This window comes from Chelonus insularis, unplaced genomic scaffold, assembly GCF_013357705.1.
Source record: "Chelonus insularis isolate UGA/USDA-ARS -01 unplaced genomic scaffold, ASM1335770v1 contig_88_pilon, whole genome shotgun sequence".
NCBI classification, from domain to species: domain Eukaryota; kingdom Metazoa; phylum Arthropoda; class Insecta; order Hymenoptera; family Braconidae; genus Chelonus; species Chelonus insularis.
This window is the reverse complement of record NW_023276776.1, coordinates 1,851,331-1,863,028: the sequence shown is the minus strand read 5'-3', so window position 1 is coordinate 1,863,028 and position 11,698 is coordinate 1,851,331. Positions and strand designations below refer to the sequence as shown.

The following is an 11,698-nucleotide window of genomic DNA, read 5'->3' as shown; positions in this document are numbered from 1 at the left end:
GTTGCTCCTTTTTTTATGAAATAAAAATTTCATGTAATTACCATTTATAACCTATACTTTAAACATCATTGAATCATCAGTACCAATGATAGACTGAAAGTAAATGATTTTTATTTAATTTATATATATAAATAAAAAAAGTGTACATCCACAATTATATCTGTGTATATGTATGAGTAAAGTGGGCACTAGTGTAAACCAGCCGAATAGCGGTATACGGTGAAAACCTGCCGGGCAACCCCCACTAACCGCCAGACAACCCTTACTACTACAACTATGGCGTAGTTCCCTTCGGTATTTCAGTCAATTTTAGTTCGTGCCAGTTCGTGCCTCCATCTCCTTAATGCTTCTCAATGTTTCTTTGCTCCTTGCTTGCCAGCAGCAGCAGCAGCAGCAGTACAAGTATTAGTAGCAGGATAAAGAACGGAATGTTATACGGTATTATTTTGTTGTATATTACTGTGTTTTAGTTGATATTAAATAAATAAAGTGAATTTAATATGTAAAAAAGTATCTGAAAGACGTAAGTGTATGATAAAAGTGTAATAATTAAATTAAATCTGAAAAATAATAGTGTGTATGTGTGTGTGTGAAAGAATAATGAAGCTCAAGTGAAACTTGTTGGTTTATAGAATTATATTATTTATTTATACTAACTAAAGATTATTAATTTTAATTTATAATAATTCAGTGTTGTGTTTTTTATTTTTTTTTCTTTTTAAAATATTTGTTATTATAATTTTTATGCGCTCATATATATGAATACTGTCGCGCATTGACTGCACACAAGAATAAACTAAAATGGCGCTTGCATTCACTCTTCGTGCACCACACATACACACTTCTATCATCGACCATGACAAATTATTCAGCAACGGTAAATTGGAGTGATCAAAGTAAAGCTTATAAAAATAATTTGGAATTTTTGATAAAAAGTCCTATTATTTATTAGTATTTCATTTTATTATTTTCGTTAAACTTTAGAATTGTCTGTGTGTGTGCATTTGTGTGTGCTACAGTTTTAACTGCATTTTTACGGATTTTTTTACATCAGTATTTTTTTCTTACAAGGTATGTGCTGCAACTTTTTAACCATGATAAGGTTATATTAACCATAAAAATTTTTTGGTGATAATGGTTAACAATATTATTATTTAATTTTCAACAACTTAGACAAGATAAAAGAATTTTAGATAGAAATGCAAGTTGAATTATCATTTATTTATCAAATATTGTAATTTTGAAAAATTTTTGTTTTATTATTGCGAGTTGAGTTGACATTAAAGAGGGTGTGTAACTTGCAACCCTCAAGTGCACTTTTATGTATATAACAGCGGAATGTCTCAATTGCTTCTTTCTTTTGCTTTATATACATGTATATAGCGATTAATAAACAAGTATTGCATATAATATTCTTAAAACAGAGGTGAATGATATAAAAGAAAGAAAGTGGTCTCCAAATTTTTTACAAAGCTGTCAGTGCGCTGCTCTTGAGTCAACTCTCTTATAAGTATGTATACCTGAGGCGCCGCTTTACCCCCAAAAAATCTGCAAACTCGCTCGTGCAAAGAAGGGTCTTTGCCCGTTGAAGGAGAGACATATTTTTTTTTTTCTTATTTCAACTAATATAAATGTATACTTTGTCTAACTTTTGTGACTTCAATCTAATATTCCAGTAGAATATAAGTTTTATGTTGTGTTGTTATTGATATTCGTAGCAACAGTTTGTTAAACTTTGTTTATTTTTTTTATTTTTCAGAACACGGTTATATGAAATAAAAATGAAAATAACAAAGAATAACACTATAGTGATGTTTCGAAGATACAATGTGCTACGATAATGGTGTTATACTGTAATAAATATAAAAATTTATATTTGACAAGTTTCATTTGTCAACAAACTCCATATTATTATCATCATCAACTGTGCTCACAAATTATTTAAAACTGAAACTAAGAGTAAGACTCTGTAAATAATAATAATAATGATGATGAAACTTCGTAATGTTTGAAAAAAGTTTGTTATAAAACTTTTTCACAAAAGAATAACGAACTTTAAATTATGTATGAAAACTTATGGAAACGATATGAATGTTATCAAAATACTAAAGTGTGATAAAAATAATGTCAATTGATGACGGAATCGACATTGTATTACACTGGCGGTGGATGAGGATTTGAGTCGTTATAACAAGTACAATAAACAATATGTATGCAAATGATAAAAATTATGTTACTTCCATCACTATCATCTTTCTACTACTGTATTTCGATACAACAATTCGAGCAGAACAAGGTAAGAAATACCATATTATATAAAATTCGATCATAATATATAAAAAGAAGAAAAAAGTAGAAATGTAATATTATTATAATTTAATATAAAAAATAATATTTCATTACTAGAACATAAATATTTAATTTTAAGCATTCTTCTATTTGTTGTATCTCTGTGCTATGTAGTCTACTCTCTATCTCAACCATCAGTTTTAAACTTTTTATTCTTTACGTCTTTTCACATACACACACATTGATTCACATACACATAGAAAAAGAGAGAGAGAGAAAGAGAGAGTGAGATGCGGCAACATTGCAAAGAATGCCTTACTTGAACCAAACCAGCAGCAGCAGCAGCAGACTAGCCTATCGTATCTATAGTACATACCTGTTATACTCTGGTCCCTAGCCCTTTCTTTTACACTTTTTCCTGCTATGATGATGCTGATGTTGATGACGATGACGATGATGATGATGCTGTTGCTACTGCTGCTATGATTCTATTCATAACTTTTCTATTTAGCAACTAATTTTATTTTAATTATGTATTTCCTTTTACCTGTTATAGTTGTTTTATTGGACACGACAACGGAAGAAATTTTAGATTGGACAAAATTTCCATATGGACCACAAGCCACAACACCTGGCGTAAGTACTGTAGCATTATGATAGTGGCTACTACTAATAGAGTAAAATGAGGAAATATTCATATTAATGATATAATTTTCTATGTATAGTGGGTGGAGGAATCATTTACAAATTTCGATAAAGGAATAAATTGGCGAAGTTACGTGGTTTGCGATGTCGCTTATAATAATGTTAATAACTGGCTTTGGACACCATTTATTGAACGTGGTCCAGCAAACCGAATGTATATTGAGATTAAATTTACAACAAGAGATTGTTCATTATTTCCGGGAAATGCTCTAAGTTGTAAGGAAACATTTTCTCTACTTTATTATGAATTTGATGCAGCAACTAAAGAACCGCCACCATGGGAGCCAGAAAGTTATAAATTGATTGGTCGCATTGCTGCTGGAGAAGGACGATTTAATACAAATACAGAAGTTGTAATTAATACAGAAGTTAAATCTATTCCAGTAACTAAAAAGGGAGTCTATTTTGCATTTAGAGATCAAGGTGCTTGTATCTCTATACTTGCTATAAAGGTTTATTATATAAGTTGCCCAGAGGTATCAGTGAATTTTGCTCATTTTCCGGCGACACCAACTGGCCGTGAAGTGGCATTGATTGAACAAACGATTGGTACATGTGTCGATAATGCTGTTAAAATTGAACAGCCAACATTTTTGTGTAAAGGAGATGGTAAATGGTATTTACCTTCTGGTGGATGTCACTGTAAGCCTGGTTATCAAGCTGACATTGAAAAACAGCAGTGTAATGAGTGCCCTATTGGAAAGTTTAAACATGAAGCGGGTTCACATACGTGTGAAAAATGTCCTGCACACAGTACAGCACCAGATTATGGATTTACTGAATGCCGATGTGATGTTGGCTATTTTAGAGCGCCTAAAGATCCTAAAAAAATGCCATGCACACGTAATTATTCATTCTTTTTTTTTTGTCAGTTGTTATTGTATAAGAAGATAATTTATTTATTGTCATTATTTATATATTACAGAACCGCCATCCGCACCACAAAATCTAACTGTTAGTTTTGTTGATCAGTCAACTGTCATTTTATCATGGAATGCACCGCACATGCAAGGTGGTAGGACTGATACAACTTATCGAGTTGTATGTGACGCTTGCAGTTCAAATGTCAAATATATTCCAAACACTGTGAGTTTTATTGATATTTTAAAATCTTTTTTTATATTTATATTCATTTGAAATATTTGTTCAATTAATATTAACACTTAATAATTCACAGGAAATATTCAATGACACTAAAATCACAATAACAGATTTAAATGCTGTCCAAACCTATCGTTTTCAAGTTTTTGCTGAAAATGGAGTGTCACAAATGGTGAAACGTTCTGAATATGTAGATATCACTGTAACAACAGAAGCTAGTGTGCCCAGTCTTGTTAGTAATGTTAGAATTACAAATGTCAAGAGTTCGGAACTTAGTATAAGTTGGGATGCACCAATTACTCCAGAACAATTAGGGGGAGTTGGTGAAAGTGACATTGTAGAACGTTATGAAGGTAAATATATACATAGTTGGTTCGTTGATTTAACTCCGTTTATTTATTGTATGCGTGTGAATAAGAATAATTTAAAATTTTTTCAGTACGAGTATACCCACGTTTCGATGATGCAACGAATGCAACAGTACTTCAAACACATGATCTGTCGGCAACCTTTAAAGGTTTAAAATCGGCAACTGATTATGCAATTCAAGTAAGAGCGAAGACAACACGAGGATGGGGTGAATATACACCGGTGATTTATAAAAAGACTGCCCATATTATGGGATTAGGTAAATGTCTAATATATTTGATTTGATTATCTATAGTTAAAAAGATGATTAATTAATTATATATTATATTTTATAGATCACGCCGGTGATGATGATAATATGCAAGTGCGAATAATTGCAGGAGCAATTGTCGCAGTAGTAGTTTTACTTGTGATAATTATTATCATGACTGTATTATTTTTAAGAAGGTAATGATTATGTGACTAGTAATTGTAAATTTTAAAAATCGTGCAAAAGTTTAAATAAAAATAATTAATTTATTTCAGCAGAGCTTCTGATGAATGTAATAAGAAACAACCAAGCGATTGTGATACACTGGAATACAGAAATGGTGAAGGTACGTTTGTGTTTATTTATTTAATTTTTTTTTTTTTTTAAACAACAATAGAAGTATTATTGGACTAATTATTATAAAGTATAAATTTAAAAATTTATGACAACCCTCCCGCCACATTCTTTCGTCGTTTTTTTTTTTTTTTATTTTTATTTAATTTGGCCAAATTACTTGATTGTTTCTAACTAAATTCTTTCAATTCTTTCTTTTCATGTGCGCATTCCCTTAACCACACTTGAACTACTACCTACAACTACCACCACCACCTCTACTACCTATATGAAAACAAATAAATCAATTTGAAAATTTATATTTATATATACATGAACAATTGAAACAAAAAAAAAATCGCCTGCTTGTCTACTCGATGACAGGACTAGTTGTGACCTACAGTAAGTCTTTTTTAACCAACACTTTTTTTTTATTTGCGTCAAAGTTTTTTTTTTTCATTGACATTCGATTGATTTTAGTAGTATTAGAGTAGAATGATGAATTAAAATTTTTTTTGTCTATATTATTAGCATGAAATATATATTTTTTAGTTTACAAATTTTTGCATGAAAAATATTGGGATAAAAAGATTTTTTATATTATAATTATATTAAAATAAGTAGTTGATAAATAAAATGATGTACACAGTTTTAATTTTTCTTTGATGAATGGTAAAATAATGTGTTGTGAATTTATTGGAGTTTGTTATTTAAATATTTATTATTAAAAAGGAAAAGCATGTACTAGTGATAAGTGTCCATGATGATGATTATGATTATGATAATAATGAATAAATATTTTTTAAAAGAAGGTTAAAATTAAAATGCATGTTAATGATAACAATAACAAAAATACATATAATTGATTACAGTGACTACACCATTATTTACACCGGGTGGAGTGAATTCAAGTGGTACTACTGCTGCTGCTAATGCCGGTGCTGGTAGTGGTGGTAGTGCTACTGCTGCTACTGCTGGTGGTGGAGCAAATAGTGCAAAAAGTTATGTCGATCCTCATACATATGAAGATCCAAACCAAGCAGTACGTGAATTTGCTCGAGAGATTGATGCTGGATATATCACTATTGAAGCGATTATAGGTAAATTCAGCAATAAAACAAAAGGAAAAAATTTCATTTTATTTTCAATTAATAACAAGCGAGGATAATAATGAAAAAAATTTTCAGGTGGTGGAGAATTTGGAGATGTATGTAGAGGAAAATTAAAATTACCACCAGATGGACGAACAGAAATAGATGTGGCTATAAAAACATTGAAACCTGGCTCAGCAGACAAAGCGCGTAATGACTTTTTAACTGAAGCGTCAATAATGGGCCAGTTTGAGCATCCAAATGTGATATTTCTTCAGGGTGTTGTGACAAAAAGTAATCCAGTGATGATTATTACGGAATTTATGGAGAACGGTAGTTTGGACACATTTCTACGTGCAAATGATGGTAAATTTCAAGTGTTACAATTGGTGGGAATGTTAAGAGGTATTGCGAGTGGAATGCAATATTTAGCTGAGATGAACTATGTTCATCGAGATTTAGCAGCAAGAAATGTTCTTGTTAATGCCACACTAGTTTGTAAAATTGCTGACTTTGGACTTAGTCGTGAAATTGAAAGTGCAACAGAAGGTGCTTACACGACTCGAGTAAGTAAAATTAAATATTCAAATTCCATTTAAATGAATGTAAAACTGCAAGATGTCATATTTTTTTTTTCATGATTCAGGGTGGAAAAATACCTGTACGTTGGACTGCACCAGAAGCAATAGCATTTAGAAAATTTACAAGTGCATCAGATGTTTGGAGTATGGGCATAGTTTGTTGGGAAGTTATGTCGTATGGTGAAAGACCATATTGGAATTGGTCGAATCAAGATGTTATTAAATCAATTGAGAAAGGATACCGATTACCAGCACCAATGGATTGTCCTGAAGCTATATATCAATTAATGCTTGATTGCTGGCAAAAAGAGCGAACTCATCGACCTACTTTTGCAAATCTCACACAAACATTGGATAAACTTATACGAAGTCCAGATACATTAAGAAAGATTGCTCAAAACAGGTAAATATCGTTTCATTTTTAATAATATAATTTAAATATAAAATATTATTTAATATTTTGATATAAAAAAAAAAACAATGACAATATGAAGAAAAACGGATGTGATGGTGACTATTCAAAAATACAAATAGTGTCCATAAGTTGATTTTACTCCAGTGTCTATATATTAAAATTTTCTTTCTTTATTCGCTTTTTAGAATTATTCATTAATTCATTAAACGTGTTTGTGTGTAAGTCTCACTTTTTGCTCACTTGTATCATTCATTATTTACATAATATCAGAAAAATTAACAGAAAGAGAGTGAGAGAGAGTGAAAGAGAGAAAGGGAGCGTAAACAATAAATTAAAAACTTTTTTATCTATTAATATAAGTTAATCATAATAATTAATTATGTAAATAATTTTTTTTTTTTTTTCATTACTAAAACTTTTAATTTAATTTATTTTTTTTTTACTATCAATTATTTATTTTTTAAATTTTACATGACGCAAGAGCAAAGTTGATTTATGGACAAATTAAATGAGCAAATAATAATTTTATTTATTATTTTTTATTTATAATATTTATTTATTTTTTTTTTTAACTTAATAATTATTATTAACAAACCAGCTTTTATTTATCGTCAATTGCTCTTAACTCGTAGTATTTAAAATCGTAAAACAAATATTTGTTTTTTTGTTAAATTTCATAAAAATTTTGCTTATTTTATTCTTGCTATAATTTCTGTTTTTTGGGCTAATCTTTGTTGGTTTTGGTTTTGCGTGCTGTGTTTTTGGCCAATCCACGCGGTCTTCAACTGCTACTACTACTACTACTGCTACCATTACTACTATTACTGCTACTACTACTACTACTTTGACTACGACTATATATGAACATCTGGTGGTAAATGATCAAAATTAACATGTTGTTTTAATCATCATCATCATTACCGTCATCATCATCAACAACAACAACAATATCAACTTCAACATCATCAACGGCAACAGTGTGAGGCCACCAGCTCATAATCCATATTTTATAAGATCAGCATCGACAAGTTTAAATAATCAAATGTGTACAAATGTGACTGGACCAAATAGCCGAGGGGGTGGTGGTGGCGGTGGTGGTGGTGGTGGTGTTGGTGGACTTATGTGTACAAGTCATTTTATAGACGTGGCAGCTGAACCATTTGCTATGGGGGTAGGTGGCCGTACGGCTGTTTCTGTAATGCCAGAACAAGGAAACTGGGAGGGTGGGGTAGTTGGGCATAATTATCATACACGTTTAGCAACAACAGCAACACATGTACTACCATCATCATCATCACATTATCAATCACAACAACAACCACATCAACAACCACCTACACTTGTCTATCCAAATTGGGTACCATTTTCACATTTCGGTTAAATATGTAGTTTCTAATAGTAATTGTAGCAAAATGTACAACGATTATTTAAAAAAAAAAAAAAAAAGTTTTTAATTAATTGTAAAATGTAATAACAGTATTTAGAATATTTAATAATAATTATAATTGAATGTGTGAGTGTGTATGTGAGTACATAAAAAATATGAGAAAAAAGTGAGATCAAATATGTATGACAGATAAAAAAAAAACGTGTTTAAATGGATGTGTATAATTTAATTTTTTATTTCGACAATTATTATAAGACAACGATACGACGACGACGATAAAGATAGATTTATTATATAAAAATAAAAATATATAGTATAATAAAAGATTAAAAAAATATTTAAAATAAATTAGTGAATTAGTTGTGTATATGTAACTAATTTTAACAACTATAACAACAATAATTGTGCCAGAATCAGAGAAAGAGGTGCACCACCCCCACCTCCACCGGCTACATCTACAATCGTCGTTCATTTGAGGCAAAGGTAAAGAAAAATGAAACGAATAAAAAAAATCAATGAGATGAAAAAAGATTGTCAAGTTTTGCCAATTAATAAATAGTCCATTTTAGAGTGTAGTTAAAAGTACTGAAAGTATTCCCCCCTCGCCCTGTTCACCTTGTTGTTTAGAAACAATAATAATAATAATAATATTAATAAAATATGCATTATTATCATTAATTAACAATGACTGACAAATGTATATATTATAAAATACACACAAATGTACATAAACATAATATAAAAGTATGTATGAGAAATTTTTTCTAAAAACTTGATCGCACTGCTTGCTAATTTTTTTTTCCTGCAACAATTATTATTTATTTAAATTAAATAAGTATGATGATACAGTTGAAAAAATGGAGAGTGTAGGAGAATAAAGAGAAAATGTATTTTTTCTTGAAAGAAGAAATTTTTGGGATACTTTATTGTTAATATGTTGCTACTATTTTTTTTTTGTTATTGTATATATCATCTACCTCTCATAAACAAATATTTAATAATCAATGATTATTGTGAATTATTATTATTATTCACAGGGGAACTAATCCGTTGGCTCCAGATGCAGTGGATTTGACCCAATTAACATCTGTAAATGAGTGGTTAGCATCTATCAAAATGTCACGTTATTCAGAAAGTTTTGAAAGAGCTGGTATAATAAGTTTGGAAGCAGCAGCAAGGATGACTGTACAAGAATTGACAGCACTTGGTATAACTTTAGCAGGTCATCAGAAAAAAATAATGAATAGTGTTACGGCATTGAGAGCGCAAATGTCGGCAGCTACGTCCCAGGGCTTTCTTGTTTAATAATTAATTATATTTACATTCCATTGGACCCTAAATAGCAACAACGATAAAAATTATGGAAATAATATGTAGTGTAATTAGTAATGATAAAATGTGAAATGATGGTTAATATAATATAAAAATATATACATATATAATTATTATAATTATATGTATATATATTTATATATAAATATTAGAAATGGAAAAGTGAGAGAGAGAGAGAGAGTGTGAGTGAATGACAAACAGTGAAGTCATAAAAGCAATAACACTGCCTAATTTTTTTGATGCATTTATTTTTTTGTATTATTTTTTATATCTAATGAATTGTGTTCTGTTGTATATATATATGAACTTTATATACATTTATATACACAATAATTGCAAAAATCCATGACGACAAACCATGTGTATTTACAAACAAATAATAATGTATATTTGATTTAAAATTATTCTTTTACACTTGTTTTTATGCACAGCATTAGCAGCAGCAATAAATAATGTTTCAATAGCCTTAATTTTATTATAATAATTAAACGATTTTAAAAAATCGCAGAAAAAAAAAGAATAATAGAATATTTAATGGCCTAATATACTTTTGCTTTACTAAATTGTTTGTTAATTTTTATTTTCATTATTTTAATATTGAAAAATGTAATTTAATCATGTATGTATGCGTGTATGTAATATTTAAAACAAAAAATACGTACTGAAAGTTTTACATATACTTGACACAGTTGATATAAAATTACGATAATGTAATTTAAAAAAAAAAAAAACAAAAAAAAAAAAGAAAAGGCTTAAACTTGATATTTACACAAAGTATATATGAAATTTAGTGTAAAAAGGATGAAAAAAATGATTTACTATGATAAAATTTTCGTAGTTTTAATCAAATAAGATAAATAAATAAATCTTTTATATTAATGAATTATAGAAATAATAATAGAAAAAATATAAGTAAAAACGAAAGAAAGAGTAAACCGCAATGATTAAGCAATAAAAAAAACCGATAAATTTGAGTGGTAATTTGCAGAGATAAAAAAAAGATATCGTGTTAAAATGTATCATTTTTAATAGAATAGTATAAAATGAAAAAAACGTTAGAAAAATTAATAAAAAAGAAAAGGCAAAGGGCTAATAAAGATGAAGTAGATGAAAATTTATCAAATATAAGGGTGTAAAATGCTGCAGCTTGTATGTGATACGAAGATATAGAGGTCTGTGTATGTGTGTTGAGAAAGGCTTTGTACATAGAAAACATACAGAAAGAAAAAGAGAATGAAAATATAAGAAAAATTTTAATGAATCAAAAAATGACAAAATTTAATATTAACAATAAAATAGGTATATTTAAAATTGGAACAATTTATCTTAATGATCATTGATCCGTGTATACAATGCGTATTTACAACGCAGTCACAAAACGAATTTATAAATATCTCGATAGTTTACATTTGTTTAATTTTTTGTTTTAATTTATTTGATAATTATAATGAATAAATCAATCAATGTAATAAAAAAAAAAAAAACAAGTACATAGTAGATGAGAAAAGATAAAGGAATTATTATTTATTTATTGCCGGTTTTTGTTGTATTTCGAGATGAAAAATATTGATAGAGATAACGTGTACATTATTGTGTGTATATGAGTATGTGGGGATATGAATGGGAAAATGTATTAATATTGTGGAAAAAATAATGGCACTATAATAAAAAATAACATAAAAATAATTGGCGTGTTATGAATTTTTTTTTATAGCTTCAATTTACCTTCAAGCATGTGTAGATATTATTTTTGGCAATGTGTAGGGTGTTTAAAAAATTTTTATACATCCACTGAAAGATATATCACTGATAAATTCCAACTAATCTGTACAACCACATTTCATT

At 29.0% G+C, this 11,698-nt stretch overlaps 1 protein-coding gene across 11 annotated transcripts; it reads left to right on the top strand.

The window, feature by feature from the left end:
- Positions 1–147: 147 nt before the first annotated feature.
- On the top strand, positions 148–11,539 carry Eph (Eph receptor tyrosine kinase). Of its 11 annotated transcripts, XM_035091629.1 has the most exons (15): positions 152–1,071; positions 1,760–2,296; positions 2,846–2,925; positions 3,015–3,837; positions 3,920–4,080; positions 4,172–4,448; positions 4,535–4,723; positions 4,800–4,911; positions 4,990–5,060; positions 5,432–5,449; positions 5,920–6,147; positions 6,235–6,704; positions 6,785–7,122; positions 8,113–8,305; positions 9,559–9,701. In XM_035091629.1, exons 2-15 carry the CDS (start codon positions 2,209–2,211, stop codon positions 9,565–9,567), a joined length of 3,057 nt encoding a protein of 1,018 aa, XP_034947520.1. In that variant the 5' UTR covers positions 152–1,071; positions 1,760–2,208; the 3' UTR covers positions 9,568–9,701. The 11 variants fall into 11 exon arrangements, with proteins under 11 accessions (XP_034947518.1, XP_034947516.1, XP_034947517.1 ...); XM_035091625.1 differs by lacking the exon at positions 9,559–9,701 and having other exon boundaries at positions 149–1,071; positions 4,993–5,060; positions 8,113–8,704; XM_035091620.1 differs by lacking the exon at positions 9,559–9,701 and having other exon boundaries at positions 150–438; positions 8,113–8,704.
- Positions 11,540–11,698: the final 159 nt, after the last annotated feature.